Source organism: Cibotium barometz, chromosome 33 (assembly GCF_041138505.1).
Source record: "Cibotium barometz isolate CiBa-2024 chromosome 33, ASM4113850v1, whole genome shotgun sequence".
Taxonomy (NCBI): domain Eukaryota; kingdom Viridiplantae; phylum Streptophyta; class Polypodiopsida; order Cyatheales; family Cibotiaceae; genus Cibotium; species Cibotium barometz.
The window spans coordinates 28,790,352-28,811,940 of record NC_141078.1 but is presented as its reverse complement, the minus strand read 5'-3'; the positions used below and the strand labels follow the sequence as shown (position 1 = coordinate 28,811,940).

Sequence of the window (21,589 nt, the reverse complement as noted above, 5' to 3'; positions counted from 1 at the left end):
TGGTTACACAATTAGATCCAAAGGCATCTATGCTGTCCTAGATGATGTCTACCCCTGGAAGAGAGGGAAACATGCTGAATAATGATGAAGGATGGTTGAAAGATTGCTGTCCTGACTCCAATGCTGAGTTCCACCACTTGTATGTTGGTATCGCTTTATGTAGGAGTTGGGAAGATGGCTGAATATGCTGATGCGTGGATGCGCTACTGTTCCCAACCCTCTTGGTGTAGAAACACTGAAGGAACACACTGTTGGATGCTTAATTGTATCCCCCTTTGCTCCTAGGAAGGAAAATACTGAAGAGATCCAAATGTCTCTGCTGAAATGATGCGTTTGTTTATATATGGGGAATTGGTGCTAGTCGGCCAGCTTGGTTGCAAGTCGGCCAGCTCTGAATATGCTCACGACTTTAAATGCCACAAATGCTTTGAAGGCTGGTCGACTGATTTGAATGCTATCGGCTGCCTCCACAAGCCCCAATGCTTTTGTCTAGATGGTTAATATGATACTACAATGCTGAATCCAACCCATACCATGTGGTACATGCTGAAAACATTCATTTAAATGTCCATAAAATGCCTGATAAATCTTGATTAAATGTCCATAAAATGCCTGATAAATCCTGATTAAATGCCTAATAATGCCACGCCATAAAATTTTGCCATGTCACTGTACACCTGAATGGTGTGCACGTGACATTCCCCGCTGCTAAACTGTTGCTGGGTGGTATACCTCGCAACCTTGGACTCCTCTCAGACCCTTCTCCTCCAAACCGCTGCCCCCTTCTGTCTTCTGCTGTCTGCCGGGACTGAGGGCGTCTATAGGAGTGAAACCTTTTGAGCCAAGACTCTATATGCTGCGGGAACTGAATGGCAAATGCTGCTAAAACTGCTTGGAAATACCTGAGTCACCCCTGACCTGCCTGTGGAAACCTTTCACCTACCATCTCTGTCGTTCCTGAGGCTCTGAACCTCTTGAGGTGATGTTGGAGCAAACTTCCATCTTCTGTGGAAGAGAGACCCCCTACTGCTGCGAGTTGAAGCCCAAACTTATGTCCTCTTTTGATGATGGATGTCATTCTTTCCCAGAGAGTTCATGGGCAAATATGTATGCCTTGCAGATGCAAGATGGACTGCTAAGATATCTGCTATGCAAACCATGTGCAGCCCTATATGCTGTGCAAGAATGCAGATGGATGGGTTACTAATGCATACCTAAGGGAAAATCCCTAAGGGTGGCCTGCAAGATTTTGAGAATTGCGTTTAACTGTGCGGAAGCGATTAACATGATGTCTGACTGAGAATGACTAATGGAATGAACATGATCTAAGGCTGGTTACCCTGTAACGCTCTGATACCAATGTGGCATGTGAGGCTTTGACCGTAGTAATCACAACCTTAGTCTAACTAAACTACACTTAATGATGTTTAAGAGATAGACAAATATGTATCAATGCAATGCAGCTATATTAGATGATGAATGTGGTTACAAAATGAGATCCAAAGGCATCTATGCTGTCCTAGATGATGTCTATCCCTGGAAGAGAGAGAAACATGCTGAATAATGATGAAGGATGGTTGAAAGATTGCTGTCCTGACTCCAATGCTGAGTTCCACCACTTGTATGTTGGTATCCCTCTATGTAGGAGTTGGGAAGATGGCTGAATATGCTCATGCGTGGATGCGCTACTGTTCCCAGTCCTCTTGGTGTAGAAACACTGAAGGAACACACTGTTGGATGCTTAACTGTATCCCCCTTTGCTCCTAGGAAGGAAAATACTGAAGAGATCCAGATGTCTATGCTGAAATGATGCGTTTGTTTATATATGGGAAATTTGTGCTGGTCGGCGAGCTTGGCTGCAGTCGGCCAGCTCTGAATATGCTCACGACTGCCATTTAAATGCCATAAATGCTTTGAAGGCTGGTCGACTGATTTGAATGCTGTCGACTGCCTCCACAAGCCCCAATGCTTTTGTCTAGATGGTTAATATGATACTACAATGCTGAATCCATCCCATACCATGTGGTACATGATGAAAACATTCATTTAAATGTCCATAAAATGCTTGATAAATCCTGATTAAATGCCTAATGATGCCACGCCATAAAATAATGCCATGTCACTGTACACCTGAATGGTGTGCACGTGACATTCCCCGCTGCTGCTGGGTGGTATACCTTGCAACCTTCGACTCCTCTGAGATCCTTCTCCTCCGAATCGCTGCCCCCTTCTGTCTTCTGCTGCTGCTGCCGGGACTGAGGGCGTCTAACATGAGTGAAATCCTTTGAGCCAAGACTCTATATACTGCGGGAACTGAATGGCAAATGCTGCTAAAACTGCTTGGAAATACCTGAGTCACCCCTGACCTGCCTGTGGAAACCTTTCACCTACCATCTCTGTCGTTCCTGAAGCTCTGAACCTCTTGAGGCGATGTTGGAGCAAACTTCCATCTTCTGTGGAAGAGAAACCCCCTGCTCTGCTGCCAGTTGAAGCCCAAAACTTATGTCCTCCTTTGATGATGGATGTCATTCTTTCCCAGAGAGTTCATGGGCAAACATGTATGCCTTGCAGATGCAAGATGGACTGCTAAGATATCTGCTATGCAAACCATGTGCAACACTATATGCTGTGCAAGAATGCAGATGGATGGGTTACTAATGCATACCTAAGGGAAAATCCCTAAGGGTGGCCTGCAAGATTTTGAGAATTGGGTTTAACTGTGCGGAAGCGATTAACATGATGTCTGACTGAATGATTGATGGAATGAACATGATCTAAGGCTTGTTACCCTGTAACGCTCTGATACCAATGTGGCATGTGAGGCTTCGACCATAGTAATCACAACCTTAGTCTAACTAAACTACACTTAATGATGTTTAAGAGATAGACAAATATGTGTCAATGCAATGCAGCTATATTAGATGATGAATGTGGTTACACAATGAGATCCAAAGGCATCTATGCTGTCTTAGATGATGTCTACCCCTGGAAGAGAGGGAAACATGCTGAATCATGATGAAGGATGGCTGAAAGATGGTTGTCCGGACTCCAATGCTAAGTTCCACCACTTGTATGCTGGTATCCCTCTATGTAGGAGTTGGGAAGATGGCTAAATATGCTGATGCGTGGATGCGCTGTTGTTCCTAGCCCTCTTGGTGTAGAAACGCTGAAGGAACACACTGTTGGATGCTGAACTATATCCCCCTTTGCTCCTAGGAAGGAAAACGCTGAAGAGATCTAGATGTCTATGCTGAAATGATGCGTTTCTTTATATATGGGAAATTGGTGCTGGTCGGCCAGCTTGGCTGCAGTCGACTAGCTTTGAATATGCTCACGACTGCCATTTAAATGCCATAAATGCTTTAAAGGCTGGTCGGCTGACTTGAATGCCGTCGGCTGCCTCCACAAGTCCCAATGCTTTTGTCTAGATGGTTAATATGATGCTACAATGCTGAATCCAACCCATACCATGTGGTACATGCTGAAAACATTCATTTAAATGACCATAAAATGCCTGATAAATCCTGATTAAATCCCTGATGATGCCATGCCATAAAATAATGCCCTCTCAACTGTACACGTGAATGGTGTGCACGTGACAGCAATGTCATGCCACATGGAAGCTCTAGAAGCAAAAGTTTGCGAGGTATAAACAGAGGCAAATTCCCAAATATCACCATTGACATCACATTGAATCACCATCCATCTACCATCATAATCATTGAAGGCAAGCTGGGGCTACAGTTCATGTCTGACCAATATGCAAAGACCCGAGAAATGCTTAGTACCTGCATAGTGGATATCATAGCCCCCAAAATAGCCAAAGAGAATCGGCATGTGAATGAATCCATGGTGATGGCTGGAGGAAAGCGTATGTCATCCTAACCGTTAGGTCAGAAAGAATAACAGGATGAGAATTTAAGCCCACCGGGTGTAACTGCCAATCCTGTAATCTGTCCCTATAAAGGAGGGATGGGAAGAAAAGGCTGCAGCAGCAAGTCAGCAATTTTCCTCCAAATCAACATGTGATGCATGGCTAGTGGATAGGAAGCCATATCCCGAGGGAAGAAAAGCATTTGACCAGTAGCATCAACAACATCATTTATGCACCTAATCCCCAATTTGCTGAGATTGTATGCCCAAATCGGCTCTTGTAGGGCCAATGGAGAATCAAAAATAGCACTCCAGTAAATGCTTTCCTGCCGAAGGGAATTGGCATGAGGCAAAAGGAAGGGTGCCCAATGAGCATGCAAAAGGACCTGTTTCTAATCGCAAAATAAGTGAAGTGGCAAAAGGGCAGCCCGGGATAGAACCTACAAATCTGCCCAAAATGACCTCCCAGTGATCAGTGATCCATGCACCATGTCCAGAAGTGCATAAGGTCGTGCACATGGTTGCAAGCATATGAGTCCATGGCTGCATCTGACGAAAAAAGGTGAGTAGGAGAGAAATTTTCCTTGCCAAGACATGATGCGCAATATTTAGCACATTCAATCTGCCATGCATCCTCGGGGAGCAAACTTTTTCCATCCGCATAAGTCTTAAAGCTTTAGCACAGAAGACTTTGTTTTCCATAACAACTCCATAGCCTGAGACATGAAAGCAGAAGTGTCCTGAGAGGTCCAATGTATCAAAGGCAAATAGTACTGAACATAGGCCGTGATAATCGAGTGGACAATCCGGAGCCTAACATGGAGTGGCCAGGTGGAGAGCTTCCAGTATTGGAGCTTGGCATGAAGTTTGTCAAAAATCCACTTTAACTATTGTTTCCTAGTGATGTACCAGCCAATAGGGTAACCAAGATAGCGGATCACATCATAGGTTTGCATAATGTGTCCGGGCCATAAAAGAACATGCCAATCATATAAATGCAGAGGTATGAGGCTAGATTTGTCAAAATTGACATGCAGGCCAGCAGCCATGCCATATATAGAGAGAGTGTCCATAAGAGTCTTCAACTGCTATGGAGAATTATGCTGCATAAAGAAGGAGTCATCTACATATGCCTGAGCCATAAAGGGAGGGGCTCCAGGCTTCTGAAGACTAATGAGAAGGTCCTGCGCGGTAAGATGATCCAAGTATCTGAGAAGTGGGTGAGTGACAATGGCATATAAGAGGGCAGTGGACACCCTTGTCTGACCGAACGACCCAAGGACTAAGATTGAGAGAGATGATTGCCAAGGATGCATTGGGCTATAGAGTCAGCATACAAGCAGTAGATGACATTAGCCATTTTTGGCCCGAATCCCATCTGAGCCATTGTCTGTGAGATAAAATCCCAGTTGACCGTGTCAAAAGCTTTAGCAAAGTCCACTTGCATAATAAAAACATCCTGGTCAAAATATTTTGCATATTCAATAGCCATGAGAGCATTGCCAATATTATCATGGATCTGTCGCCTACTAGGAACAAAGCCATATTGCAAGGGATGCAGACCCTCATAAAGCACTTGCAACAAGCATCAATGTGATGGGCCTCCAATCCATGAGATGCTCACACAAATTCCACTTGGGGATGAGTTTAACTATGCCATGCTTCCATGATTGGGGGAGCACTCCTGTATGCCAAGGCTCATTAATCATTTGCAGGATAACACCTTTAAGGTCGTCCCAAAAGTGTAAGAAAAATTCCACCGTGAGGCCATCATACCCTGGTGCCTTACCAGTGCAAAGATGGGACAAGGCATCATCAAGCTCCACATTAATGAAAGGCATATCAAGTTTGAGAGCTTCCTATCGGTTGAGAATGGGAAAAACATGCTGTAAAAGAGTATCCCGAGCTTGTAATTTGTGCAAAGAAGTGGTAGCAGGGGGTGCAAACAGTTTCTGAAAATAAGAAAAGCATTCATGTTGGAGCTCTCAGAAAGACCGAGTCCATTCACCATCCAGTTTACGGACTCTGAGGCAAGAGGTCTTCCTCCTGGAAGCATGTAACCCTTGAAAGGAAGATTTTGAAGAGCAGCCTTTATCCATGAATTGAGTCATCCTTGCCCAAACCTGCCACTTGGCCAATTTCCATTGGTCATTAGCTTGCAAGAGAACTGTGACTGAGAGAGAGTGTCCATTTGTTGAGAGGAGAGGGCTGCAATTGGGAATGTGCAGTCAAGGACTGAACTACTGCTTTGGCATGCTGAACTTTAGCTCTCCAGTTAGGCATGAAATTACTCCCATATTCATGAATAGCATGCTGAAGCCTGTCCACAAGGCGTTGCCATGCAAAATTACAGTCATAATGGACATGGGCTCTAAGAGGAATTATGGCATATCAGATCAATTGTTGAAATTGTGCATGATGTAGGTATCCTTTATTATTATGTTTCATCCGAATGGAATGTAAAGGCATGTCATCCCAGGGCTGCCAAACTGAATATTCAGCCATAAAGGAGCATGGTCAGAGAGACCAAGAGAGTGATCAACCTCAATATGAATACTGAAATCTGTATATTGTTGAGCATGCAGTAAATACCATCTATCCAAGCGAGCCCAGTAGTTAGTAAAGGCATTATGATGATAGGTGTAGCCCACTATTCCAGTGTGCATGGCTGTCCATAAATCTTGTGCATGTGTCGTGGTAAGTAACTCCTCCCATGATCGCTTTTCAGAAGGGATCATATGAGATCTATGAGTAATGTTGTCTGATGGCATGGGAGAGTTATTAAAGTCTCCGCCAAGAAGAGCACAAGATCGCCATGGGTAAGAAGCAATGGCATGCCACATGGAAGCTCTGGAAGCAGAAGTTTGCAAGGCATAAATAGAGGCAAATTCCCAAATATCACCATTGACATCACATTGAATCACCATCCATCTGCCATCACAATCATTGAAGGCAAGTTGGGGCTGCAGTTCATGTCTGACCAATATGCAAAGACCCGAGAAATGCTTAGTACCTACGTAGTGGATATCATAGCCCCCAAAATAGCCAGCCTGGCCAGCCATAGAATGTTGGTTATGTTCTTGCAAACATAATTCCACACTAGCCTCCACTTTAGAAGGATTGCAAAGGCCTTGTACATTAAGAGTGACACAATGGAGTTTGTCAAGCATGAGGATATATACAAAGGAGGAGACCAAGAATATACAACCAAAGAGTGCTTAAGCATCAGCCATCATGGGCTGCAGCCCTTCCTTCCCTGGGTCAAAGGATAGCCCTTCCTTAGACTCACAAATAGGAATGTGTTTTTTGAGAACTCCAACCCAATTGAGAAGAACCGGGAGAGTGGCTGAGGTAGAGGCTTGGCCTGGAGTAGGAGTAGATGCATCCTAGTGGCAAGATTGAAGGGGTCTTTGCCTCAACACCCTCTTGGGCTGTAAAAAACCATCATTATCAGGGGCCTTCTCTTTCTCTTTACCTTTGTCCTTGCCTTTAGCTATGGCTAGCATTTGCGAAGCCACTTTCGCAACTTTGGAGGCATTTTTATCCAAATTCTTGGACCCAATAGTCTATTGCTTATGAGTGGGCTGAACCAGGGGAGAAGGTATAGCAGTGGGCTGGAGGGGGATGCAAGACAGTAGGGCATTCAGAGGCCAGATGCTCGTACTTATGGCATGAAAAACAAGCACCTGCAAAAATTCCCCATTTCAATTCAAAGTACTTTTGGCCCATTGGCAAACCTTCAACCTCGACTACAATGGAGGGGAGGGTAGGGGTATCTGTGTCCCACAAAACAAAATCTATTACGATTCCCCAGCAGGGCGAGGGGGGCAGATAACTTGGCCCAGTGAAGCAGCCAATCCTGGCAATTCTTCTTGCATATAGTTTGGGAAATTAACCACCTCCACAGAGACAAGACAATGATGTCGTATGAGACTTTGATAGTCCTTATTGGGGAACCATGGCATAGCATGTACCATTTTCCTGCCATAAAATAAAGGAGAAAATTCAAGCACACCCTGCTTCTGCAAGGCATCGGTGAGGTGAACTTGATAAAACCCACGGGAGGCAAAGTACACCCCCTCCACAAAAGAGCCACCAAGGATAGACTGGTTGTACCAGAGATGGTAGCTGCAATTTATAAGTAAGCTGAGGAATAGGCTTGCTCCAATCCTGGCGAGATTGATGGAAGTCCTCTTTCAGAGTATCAAAAACATATTGAGCCTCTTATGGTGCGACATTGTTAGTGGTGCCAAAAGAGGAGTAAGAACTACCTGCACAAGTGGAGGCTAAAGGAGTCTATGACTCCTCTATCCTTATGGAGCCTGGTTGACAACCAATGACAAAGCATATATAATCAAAAGACGTATGTAATAGAAACATGAGAAGCATCTCATTGGATCTAGCTCCATAGGTACTATCCTAGCACAACCTCATGATGCTGTTAAATCTCTAGTAAGTACAGATCCAAGTACATCTTTTCCTTATAGTGTATAACCTATGAGAGAGGGTTGAATCCATCTTGAGACAATGGAATCTCCCTTGAATCAAATAATAGGGTGGGCATCTGAACATATAATGCTTCTCAATCTGCACCTCCCTAACTATGTACCTTTCATAACTATGCCTCTCAAGTAATGCCCTTTGCTCTACCAAATTCAATCTGATTCAATCTACACATAGTGGATGATACTATTTATTGGCCGATGATAATATGGCATGTGATCTACCAATGAGGGTATCTAGGGCTGACAATGAATCCATCCTCAAAAACTTGCAGGAAGTGCTCTTTATAAAATTAGAGTTTTATAGGGAGATATAGTGGTAAAAGGAATCAAAAGATATTGATATCTAGATTACCTATCATCTTCTTGGAGATTTCAATTATGTGCCTCAAGGCCACGTGATCTACTTGCAAGGCTGCCACAATGTGAGGAAGGGAGCTGGTCGGCCAGTCCAAAAGGCTGTTGGCCTGCTGACAAGCCTTGGAAAAATTCCTTAAAAACTACGCTTAACTACCATGCTGTCCCAGTAAGGAAGCACATGCTGGCTCTTCACCCAAGTACATACCAATAAGAGCGACATGCTTCTTCTATTGTTGTAGGTAGAGGTATAAAACAGTTTGATCGGGTAGGACCCCTGTTGCCCTCGAGCATTCTTGGACCGTACTGGCAAAACAACTCGAAACCCCTGAAAGTAAATGACAATGAGGAAAACGAGTACTGTTGCTATAGCAATTTTGTCACGTCTTCATCTTCTGCATTACCAGGAAGATCATCCTCTTCCTCTTCAACCATATCCATACTACCACTGTCAAGCCTCTCATCCTGAGTCTCTTGTGAATCAAAAGGATCACTATCATGACTTCTTTTAAATATCTTGATTCTTTTGCCTACCACAAGATTCTTTATTTCTGTTCCATCAAGCTCACACAAAGTATACGTGACATTTCCATGCACATGCTTGACAATGTAAGGGCCAAACCATCTTTTTGCAAATTTTCTTTGAACAGTGAACTGGTTGTCAAGGCTACTATGATACATTAGAACCCAATCACCTTCTTCAATAGGTTTTGGCTGGAGTCTCTGTCTACTATCAAATCTTTCTTTATTTTTCAATCTTGCATCTTTCAAGTGAGCTTTAGCAAGCTCTACATCTTCAGGCCTCCTCTCCAACTGTCTTATTCGCAATGCAAGGAGGTCATCTCTGCTCAATCCTTCCACCCAGGGCAATACATTCCAAGTTAGAACTACTTCTTCAACTGGCATCACTGGCTTCTGACCATACATTAATTTTGCAGGCATGTATCCTGTCACTGAGCTATGAGTTGTACGGTCAGCCCACAAGGCATATGGTAGCAGCTTTGGCCACTCTCGCATTCTTTCTCTGCATGCCTTAGCCAAAGCTTTAATGATTGGAGGATGTCCTCGCTCACTTTTCCCATTGCCCTCAGGATTGTAAGCACATGTTAGGGACAGTTTGATACCAATTCTAGAGAAGAATTCCCTTGCTTCTTCAACATCTAGCTCACCCCTATCAGCTGTTATTTTCCCAACACAACCATACCGGCAGATCAAATCTTCCAAGAGAAATTTGCATACTGTTTCCGTACTCTTTGTTCTAAAAGCACGCCCCTCTACCTGATTTGTCAAATCTTCTCTTGCAAGTGCTATATACCGCATCTGCCAAATTCCCAAAGGCATTGTAACTAGATCCACTACCCATTTATAGTGCATGGCAGGTGGGTAGGTTGGTTGCAAGCCATCACGATGCCGCACATTTGAGTACATTTGGCATACCATGCATGTTTCCACATATTGGGAAATATCCTTGTACATTCCTTTCCACCAATATTTTTCCTTTATTTTGGTAAAGGTGGCCCACACACTTCTATGTCCAGCCCAGAGACTCTCATGGAATTCTTTCACAAGCTTTCCTTGAGTCTCTTTATCACATATGACTCTCTGTGGCATAGCATTCCTCTGCTTTGCTTCCAGAGGTACCCATCCTTTAGGAAATAACCATATGCTTTTCTGCGGATCCTCTTAAATTCTGAGTCAGACCAATTTCCTTGCCTTGTCAGAGTACTCAAATATTGACCAATAAGCAACCAATCTCCTTCATATATTTCCTCAATAAAAGACTCAAGTGCATTTGATAGGCAAATATGGTCCCCTTTTGCATATGCTGTAGTATAGAACTTTGTACCCACATCATCAATGTCACTTATCATCTCTTTCTCATCTTCATACCTGGCTCTTGATAGCATATCTGCAACTGGATTATCTTTTCCTGCAATATGCTCAAACTCAGGATTTAGTGACTTGATATAGGCAATCCACCTAAGCATAGCAATATCTGGAGTGGTACAACTTGCTATCATCCCAAGAAGTGGCAAGCAATCTGTTTCCACAAGTACAGATGCCCCAATAAGATATTCTTTTTCACATTTTAGAGCAGTGACTATTCCCCATAACTCTCTCTTGATCTTTGGATACTTTCGTTGTCGAAAGCTTAATACCTTTGCTCCAAATCTGATTACATACCTGTGATCATCCTCATCATCTTGCCCTACTGCCCATCCTATCCCAGTAGGACTAGTATCAAAAGTAACAATCACAGGCCTGCCACACTCATAATCTGCCTTTCTTAGAGTAGGTGATGATTGGAGCAAACATTTCAGCTTCCGCATAGCTTTAATATGTACTGCACTCCACAGAAATTTTTGATTTTTCCTCAAAAGTTGATAAAGAGGATCTGCTACATGTGCATAATGTGGGATCCAAATAACATAAAAGACACATGCTCCAAGAAATCTCCTCAGCTCTGTAACATTAATGCATGTCTCTTTCATTCTTTGTATTGCATCTATCTTGGCTGGACAAGGCCGGCGTCCACTAGTACTACAAAGATGTCCCACTATTAGCACTTCACCAATTCCAAACACTGATTTCAGCCCAGATAAAGTAAGATTCACTTCTTCAAGCCTGGATAGAATCATATCACAATCCTTTATATGATTCGCCACAAACTTGCGGCACCCCTTTGAATCCAAATCCCCATCTTTGTCTTTCTCATCACAGCCCTTTATTGGCACATCATCCAAAAATGGCATAGTTTTTTGTGGTATGAAGTCTCGTAAGACTTTATTCATTCCATTCATCATATGTGCCACTGAGTTGGTGGCTCCCTGTGGTAAGGTACACATCCTTACTAATCCCAAAGGAGTTCTCATTGTGGTCAAGTCCCTGCTTTGTATATCCAGCTGGAACTGACCATATCCCGAATACAGATCACCCATAGAGTATATAGCTTTCCCTGCAAATGCTTCTGCAAACTCATCCACAATCGGACCTGCTCCCACATTCCTGATTGTGACTTTGTTTACAGGTTGCATGTCTTGAATAAAGCGCAATGTCTCATTTTTCTTTGGCACAGTAAACCATCTGTTGGAATATGGGGCACATGATGGCTCCAAGATTCCAATCCTAATCTTTTCTTTTAGTAATTCCATCAACTTTGGCAAGAGAGCCTTTGGCACTGGAATTGGCCGCAGGTTCCAGGGCACATGTGGAACAGTAAAGATCACCATTGGTGCTATTACACTTGGATCAACACAGCCTATCTCATGCCGCTGAAAAGCAAAGGCTTTCTCATGTTTTACAAGCATCTCCTCAAAGCATTCCCTTTCAACTGGCAACAGAAAATCCTTTTCACCAATTTTCAGCTCTTTTAGAGTTTCTTGAGTAAATTTATGCCCAATTTTCTTCGGATCTCTAAGATTTGGTTGCTTAGAAGCTTTATCTATCTTCTCCTTGCTTCCTGGTGGCAAAGGCAAGGCAACTAGATTCACCTTCTTTGCAACTGTTTTGTACTTTGTATCAACATGAGCATCCATCTCGCAATTCATGTTTTTACATTCCACCCCCTCAAATTCTTGAATTATATCATACATCTCCACAGATGACACCTCTATTCTCTCATTTCCACCCTGTAAGCATGCTCTTCCCATATCAAAAAGCACATCCATAGTATCTACAAATGACACCTCATCAAGTACCCCTGAAATAAACTCATTCTTCTCCAAAAGACCACACTGCTCAAAACTTTTTTGTTCATTTTGTATATGTTTTCGCATGCCACGCTTCAAATCCTTGCTTTTTACAAAAACCAATGACCCATAGCTGGAGAATTCCTGAAAATTTGGTGAAAAGCTATTTACATTGATTGAGTCCTGCGAGAACTCATTTCCCCTTGTACCATTGGAATCCCGCTTTACAATGGCACCTGGCCAAAATCCCTCATCTCCCTGTAATTCATGAATTCTCTATTTATCTTCGGGAGTGACTGTGCTCGAAGAGACTCACAATTCCTTTCATGGTTAATGCAAATTGTCAAGAACTGAACAGCTTTCTTGCCATCCTTACTCCTTATTCTTGCATATGCCGAGCCATCGTCTAAAACTTTTGTTTCCATCCTCACAGCTGTAATGTAGGGTTGCCCAAGGATAAGGGGATACGATGACATCTCCTGAACAAAGAAGTTCTGATCATCTTTCACATCCCCTATAGTTACCCTTACATTTGGACATGCTGCATAAAGCTCTCCAGATGAGTTATTAGCTGCTTTAATCATCCACCCATGATCCACATCCATTGGCCACTTACATTTGTTGTAGAGATTTTTAGCCATAAGATTTATTTCAGACCCATGATCAATTAGAGCGACATATGGCTCTTCCAAATCACCTATCTTGACAAGGGTTTCAGTGGTTGCTCTTACCCAATGGCTCCTGGAGTAATGACTCTTTGTAAGAACTTCTTTTTCATCATCCTCTTCCACAAAGCGCACTTGTCGTGCCCCATCAGCAGAGTGATTACATTCCACCACATTTTCTCTCTCTTTCTTTTTCTGTACCTGTACTCCATGAGTCTTGGAAGTGCTTGCCTCCCCTTGCGATGGAATAGATTCAATTATGGACTGCCTTTTTCTTCGTATAATATCAATTATCTCATCATGAAATTCTTTCTTTGCAATCCCCCCCTAGTGTAAATTCCACCCTGCTGTTTAGAATCCTCTCTTCAAGCACCTTTTTGAGATCTGTTGTTGCAGCTTCAATATCAGATTGAAGCTTGTAGAGTGGACTTTTTCCTTTACCCTTCTCCTTCATTTTTGCTGGCACTTCTTCCATTGAAACTTCCTGTGGAGGTCTGCTATGCTGTGGAGGCATATGTGATGGCCCAGGATCCTTCTTTTCACTTCCACGTGTAACTCTTTTTGATGGCCCTCCTTCCTCATTTTCCCTTTTTCGCTTCTCCTCTACCTGTTCCTCATTATTCTGGCATTTAGCAATGTAGGCATGAATAGATAAAGAATCCACAGGCTCCTCCCAGCCAGTCTCAAGACGTATACAATCACCTGCCTCATGCAAAGCTTGCTTAGACACCTTCTTTGATGCAATTAATTCCATTGTTGATGGCCAAAAATCCTCATTCTCATAATCCTCATCATCCTCAAATCCCTGCTTTAATTGACCAACCTTTAATCCATAGGTTGCTGCCTCAACCATAGAAATGGCATGACTAGCAGCCATATCCTCAACCAGCTTTTTCATCCCTCCTTTCCCAAAATTTGTACTCAATGGAAGACCAGTCTCTGTAAGATGGATTTTCCCATCTTTGAAAAACACAAGTTGATTTTTAAGAGCTTCTTTATAGCTAGCACAATCTTTCTTTGCATGTTCTGGGTCATCACACCATATGCATCTATATGTAAACCCTTCTTTGCTTTGAGGCCTTTGCATAGAAGCCTGCCCCAATGGTAGACCCATTTTCTTCAATCCTGGACATCTTCAATTTTAGGTCACGCATACCCTTAATAAGCTCATCCATCGGCCCATCTACCTTTGGAATTGTAGCAGCTGGTTTTGGTAGATTCTCAGGGGTAACAGCAGTTATGGGGGTTGCAGAGCCCATCACCATTTTATCCCTCCTCCGCTGCCACTTTGCTAACATGGTGACTGCATATCCTCAACATCATTCCAATCACTCTTTAATCCCTGCTCTGTATCCTTATCCTCAAGGAGGATTTCCAATTTCTCTTGGAGATCTTTCCCAGCTGCTTGTAAGAAGAGCTCTGTTTTTTCTCTGTCCAAAGTTGTACGCTCTATCCTTGACAGCTGGGCATAGCGCTTCTCAAACTCTCTTAGCAATTCTGTGGCAGAAATTCCCATTTTAGGTTTTGTGACCCATTCCAAGAAAGTTTGTTTGGTCACTCGCTCAGAATCCTCCATGAAATATTCATCCTTTAAAGCAAGCTTAAACTCCTCCCAATTTCTGCCACCATGTGCTGTCTGCAATCCTCTTATGCGCTCTCTTATTTCAGGAACACATACCAGCTCAAAACTTCGAACCATATCCTCCTCAGTCACCCTGTTTAGCTCCATCTCCTTTATGTAATTGCGGAGGTACTTTGTGATGTCCTTCCCATCAAATTGATCCACCTTTTTCACAATTGATTGTAATGCTTTGGTCGTGAAAATTTGTCCTCTCTCAACAGCTTGTTGCTGTTGCATGTACATGGTAAACATCTGAAACATCTGCATAACTCCGGGGCCAAAATGAACCCCCTGACCCTCAGAATTCTCAGCCAATAGCTTCCCTGTATATTTCACCACACTCTCACCCCAGCAGTTTCACGTCGGGTTCACCAAAGCTGTCGTGACGTGTGCGGTATAGCTGGGAAAGTACGAGACTTCTAGCTGTGAGAGTAGGTACCAAACCTAACAAGGAAACTCACACACAAAATTCCCCAAGAAGCATAGGACAAGTCCATTTTTTTACTGACATATACATGTGTCAATTCATCTCAATACATCCTTGAATTCGTGTATCAAATGCTTGTCCCTTTCCAGGCATAGATTCACTGGCTTCTTTTTCCAAAACCTTCCAGTCAATCACATGTAGGCATAGCTTAACCTTCAAATATTTCCAACATACATGTGACCATTTACATTCCATACATCCAGTGTCATCGATTTCATCATTTCAAGATGTAAATTGAAGATGCAGGTGCCCCAAATGAAAACATACTCCAAGTTGCTATTCTAGGCTTTAATATTGTTAGTTTTTGCAAATCAATAGCAAGTACTGCATGTGAAGGCTAGAAAGCTCTATAAAATTCAAGCAATTTATGCATGTTAGAAATGTGAAAAACACTTATCCATGAGGTGATGTTATAACACATCATTTCACATGTGACATACAATGGAGGGTTCTTACATAGGCTCACAAAGAAAATCAATCTACTTAAGGTATCCAATCCCGAGGCCCATCCATCGATGATTAATCATAGGATATATTCTTTAGAGTTTTGTACACACACATAAGTATGAGTGGAAAAATGTATTGTATCTTCTATTTAGAAGAGGTTCTCCTCAATAGTATCTTGTAAGAGGCAGCTCAAGGGCACTCCTCTCTCTCTCTCTCTCTCTCTTTCTCTCTCTCTCTCTCTCTCTCTCTCTCTCTCTCTCAACCTCTAAGACATTGTCTTATCAAAGACATCAATTACACAAACACACATGGAATGAATCAAGTGAACACACGTGCAATCGACGGATAGGTAACAAACAAGAAGTCTAACTAAGTAGCTTTATTAGTATAGCAAACCATCCTTGGCCAAAAGGCCGACGAGGACGGGCTATTTCTTTATAGCAACAAGAGCCACATTATTGATAACGTATAGCCATCTACTTGAATGCCCACGTTCCTGACTCCTGAGCCTCTTCCTTTACCGGCGCAAGGCTAACAACGACGGGTTCAGTGTTGGCATGCATCTTCATCACAAGGGTCTATTGTTTGTCATGTGGGAGTTCACAATCTTGACAAAACTTTAAACAAAACAACGAGTCTTATGTACCCTTAATCTTGAATAAGCTAGGCCTAGAGAATACGACTGAGAAAACTACAAACTTTGCACAAAAGGATTGATAAGGAAAAGAATAAGCACTAATGACTATGCACTATTATGCCATGATAGAATGTTTTAGGATATAAAATTGCATATGCGAGTACCCCAAATGAAAAACATACTCCAAGTTACTAATCTAGGCATTAATTTTGTTTAGTTCAACCACTACATGTCAAGGCTATAAAGCTCTATAAAATTTAAGCCATTTATGCATGTTAACAATGTGAAAAACACCCGTCCATGAGGTGACGCTATAACACATCATTTCACATGCGACATACAATGGAGGGTTCTTACATAGGCTCACAAAGAAAAGTAATCGACTTAAGGTATCCAATCCCGAAGCCCATCCACATATGATTAATCATAGGATATGTTCTTTAGAGTTTTGTCCACGCAGATGAGTATGAGTGGGAAAATGTCTTGTTAGAAGAGGTTTTCCTCAATAGTATCTTCTAAGAGACTCATAGGTGCTCTTCTCTCTCTCCCTTTCTCAAGTCTCAACGTCTAACACCTTGTCTCATAAAAAACATCAATCACGTGGACACACGTGCCATGAATAATACGAACACATGTGTAATGCAATGACCGACACGTGACAAAGAGGCAAGAAGTCCAATTAAGTAGCTTTATTAGTATAGGGAGCCATCTTTATTTATTAGTGGAGATTGGCTATTTCGTTATAGCAGCAAGGGCCGCATTATTGATGACGTATAGCCATCTACTTCAACGCCCACGTTCCTAAGCCGCTGCCATTGCCGGCAAGGCCGACGACGGGGTCGGCGTCGGCGCGCTTGTCGTAGGCTGCACCAGTGCGGAAGCCCAGCACCAGGTTGTCGCTATCCGCATGGAAGGTGAAGCCCTGCGTGCAAGCGGTGATGTCGCCCTCGCAGAAGAGCGTGCCCTGGAACGGGCCGCTCGCTCCGGATCCGGTAATGCTGGCAGTGCCTAGGAACTTGTAGAGGCCACTCGTGTCGAATTGGAATTGCAGGGTGTTGGTGGAGGCGTCATAGGTAGCGCTGCCCGTGACGTAGTAAGACTGCTGCTGATTAGGTCCACCTGACGCGCCGAGCGCCTGGAAGGAGGTCAAAGCAGCCTGGATCTCATGCGGCTGCAGCGTCATCGGCATGCCCGCCAAGGGCACACGCATGACCTCCGCGCCTACACGATGCTGCTGAGCCATAGCTGATCTAATGATAAGACTAGGCCTTACTATTACGAGTGCTAATTGCAGGTGGACTACGAGCGATGATGCAGACTGAGGGTAGCCACCTCCTCTTTATACGAATGATGCAGTGCAGCCCACTAGACGACGTTGTCGTCCATACTTTGAGCTGGCGGTATAAAGGACCACTCGAGCACTACCTGGGGTCCATCAGATGCATACAGAATGGCCTGCACATACGCATCGTCCTCGTGTAAACACCCTCGAATCAGTTGTGACATGTTAATGGTCAGAGAGGGAGAGGGAGGGACGCGGGTACTAATAAAGCATAAAGTAACTAAGGAATAAAGTTAGGCCTATGTTATGCTCTTCCACTAGTGCATGCGCGCAACTTCCAGATCCTGGCCAAAATTTGGTGTTGTGCATGTCTTATGATCTTTGCAAGAAGTTACTTGAGCCTCTAATATACACGTCGTACCAAACGTGGTTGGCCAATGTCATATTTTAGCTGAATTTGAAGCCTCATATTTTGAGAATCTTGAGGCCCTTGTCATAGTTCCATAATCATGTTAGTTATCACGGTCATTGTGTTCACACTTATTTTCCAGTACTGTACTCCATTTGTGTACAACTACATGTGTGTAGCATAGTAGTTATGTGTGGGTTTAACAATAGAAGCCCTCAATATGTAAAGTGTTATGTAGGGTATGTCTAGTGTGCGGTAACATTAAGCAAGAAGGCTATTGTGAAGAATGCTTAATACTAGTCTTGTAGAGAAAAAATACATTTTTGTAGCTTTGAGAGACTTTTGAAAATATTTTTTTTCTTCTCACCTATAATCTATAAATAAAATGGTTTTAGGGAAATATGCCATGGACATTATCTATGCTTATATTGCCATCTCTTGGGGTCATTTGGCTACATTGCTCAATTTTTTGATAAATTAACTAAAAACATCTCAAATATTTTTTAATTAAATCAACTAGAAAACACCTCAAACAATTTTTAAGCACGTCAAAAATGCTATATGAAGAATCCAGCCATATGTATGCACTATTTACATAAAAACTGGCAAGTTTTTCAACCCTGCAAGTTGCGTTACATGATGTTGTTTTTGGTGATTTTACCATTTTTTTGAAAAATAAATTTTCTCTTTTGGAAAATTTTTTAAGCAAAAAAAACTTAATTTTTTCTATATATCTAAAAATAAAACCCAAGAAGTTTTGTCAGGTTTCACTACAAGACAATGCTGCCATACACGCGTTTCATACACGCGATAAATTACGAGCGCATGTATTTGAATAGAATCGGACGCGTGTATTTTGGCATTTAAATTCGCGTGTATATTTGCATTTATCAGCGCGTGTATAAGCGCGTTTATATACATGCAATAATACACGCATCAATACATGCTGCCATACACGCATTAATACACGCTTGGTAAAGAAAAACTGAAGAAAAACTGAATTTCTTTACAAAATTAAGAACTATTTTCTTTAAACAATCCCACTACATGCATTTACAACAATGAAATATATTCAAAAATAAATCATGCATATGAGATGATAATTAAAAGACAACACATACAATAGAAATGTCATCAATTTAGAACGATACAGTGACGGATTGGTTAGGGTTCGATCTCATCTTCAATAAGATCCATCCTTGCCAAACGATCAACATCAATATCCATTTGATCAATTTGTAAGGCTACGATTAAATTTATTCCACTATCGATATTCTGTACTCCATTGATAATGGTATCGATGTCCTGATCATCCTCATCAACATCACCATCATCCTCAATGGTAGGGTCATTCTCATGATTATGAGAAATGGCACGCTCATCCTCATTATCATGATCATCTCTTATTTCTTGATCATCGATCACAACATCTTCATTGGCATGTTCGACATCATCTTCATTGCGGCTTGTTACATCCTCCATATGCTCCATATCAGTGAATGTATTATACATCACTTTGAAATGTGGTACAATAGGGATGACGTACCACCATTTAATGTCATGCACCATTGGTAGATAGATAACCTACTCAAATACATATACTACAGTAATTAATTACAATATCAAAAGTCAAGGGGTACGTTGTCGTGACGTGGGCGTTGTCGCTGGGAAAGCGCGAGGCTTCTGGCTGTGAGAGTAAGTGGTTGAACTTCAAAGGGCACCACATTTTTATAAACATCGTCACAATAAAACCCATGAGTAAAGAGAGCTCATAATCCCTGAAACACCTTAAACCATAGCCAACAGGCCCACAGAAACCTGTCACCTTCACTATTCACAGGCTTCCTAAAAAGACATAGATGATCATGGTCTTCCTCAGCAACATACTTCCTTTGCTTCTGTAGAGAAGCCACATTTTCTGTATGTATTGATTAAGGTGCTGTCCACAGAACAATCAATTTCCAATCCCTGCTTTATGATCTCTGCATGTATGTTTCGAGCCCTATCTATGGAGCATGCATCGCTACAAGCTTTCAAGCAGCATATGTAAGTGACAGCATCTGGAGATACCTGCTCCAGCTGCATCTTCTTCAAACAATCAAATGCGTCTTCCCCAAACCCATGTTCAGCAAGCCCAGCAATCAGTGTGTTCCACAACACCACATTTTGACCAGGAAGCTCATGAAACACCTCCCGTGCATCTGCAAGTAAGCCACTTTTGGCATACATGTCTACCAAAGCACTGCCCACAAAATCATCAATTTCAGACTCCTTTTTGACCATCTCACCATGTATTCCTTGGCCAGCTTCTAGGCTGCCACACGCTTTCAACATGGAAGCAAACGTGATGGCGTTGGGAGATATGCCCTCCAGTTTCATCTGTTTGAAACAGTTTAATGCCTGTTCGCCAAGCCCATATTCAGCATACCCAGCAATAAGTGTATTCCAAGAGACTAAATCTCGAACAGGTAGCTCATCCAATGCTTCCCGGGCCTCTAAAAGCAAATCAAATTTGGCATACATATCCACCAGCGCGTTGCCAATGAAAAGGTCTCTTTCAAACCCATCTACAACAATCTTCACATGTACTTCTCGGTCCCTATCAAGGGACTCTAAGTTGCTACAGGCTTTCAAGCTGCAGACAAATGTATGAGCATCGAGAGAAACACCCTCCATTTGCATGCGCTCCACACAGCTCAGGGCCTCCTCACCAAGACATCTGAAATCAGGCCTGGCATGGCTCCTCTTCTACCACGACTGCCTGCATCCTCCATAGCTGCCGCTATCTGCTGCAGCGCCCAAGACAAAACATACAGGGCTCTCCTCATCAACGAGGAGGCCCCCCCTTTTTTTTTTGTTACCTGCCGCCTCTCTGTAAGGCAATTCCCCCCCAGACCCCAGAATCCCCAGCTGCGCCGACTCCATGCAATGTCTCGCAACGTCCAGAAGATGCGCTGGCAGCTGCCTGAAGGTCCACGTAGCTGGCCAGATTTATCCCTTTATTTTATTTTATTTTATTTTATTTTATTTTATTTATTTATTTTTTTTTTGAAGAAAAAGGCCACCATGTTCCTTTCACACCAAAGCAAAGGCAGCCTTGACCCTTTTTACCTTTTTTTGCCCATGCATCTGAGTTCATATGGGATGGTCTGCGAGCTTCTTTCACTACATGGACGTGCCACAGCACGACACCGACCCCCTCTAAACCTGCACATCCTCCGGTATGTGCCACCAAGTTGCTATATAGGCTGGTGCCTTACGCTCAGGGTAGTCCATAAGACCACATCTCGCTCTGACAGTTTAACAAACGACACCCATGCATCCTCCACACTTGCACACTTGCCGTACATGGTAACAATAGCTGTCACCACTGCAAGCATATAGTCAAACCCAACAGCAACAATATGGGCATGCAGCTCTTGGCCTTCCTCAAGTGATCCTTTGCTTGCACATGCCAAAAGAAAGTTTATATAGGTGGTCCTGTCTCTTTTAGGCATTTCATCAAGTATACTTTGAGCATGTTTTAGCCTGCCCCAGTTTCCGTACATGTTCACAAGGGCATTTCCCACAGCAATATCTAAATAAAGTCCTCTGCCAAAAATACTAGCATGCAATCGCTC

At 42.8% G+C, this 21,589-nt stretch overlaps 1 protein-coding gene across 1 annotated transcript; it reads right to left on the bottom strand.

Annotated features, from left to right (window-relative positions):
- Nucleotides 1–19,844: 19,844 nt before the first annotated feature.
- Nucleotides 19,845–20,651, bottom strand: LOC147619470 (pentatricopeptide repeat-containing protein At4g18520, chloroplastic-like). The gene has a single exon (XM_086773445.1). The coding sequence runs from the start codon at nucleotides 20,649–20,651 to the stop codon at nucleotides 19,845–19,847; it is 807 nt and encodes a 268-aa protein (XP_086629571.1).
- Nucleotides 20,652–21,589: the final 938 nt, after the last annotated feature.

Bases quoted from the DNA above. Each gene is read 5' to 3' on its own strand.
- LOC147619470 (XM_086773445.1), bottom strand. From the start codon at position 20,651: ATGCAAATGGAGGGTGTTTCTCTCGATGCTCATACATTTGTCTGCAGC.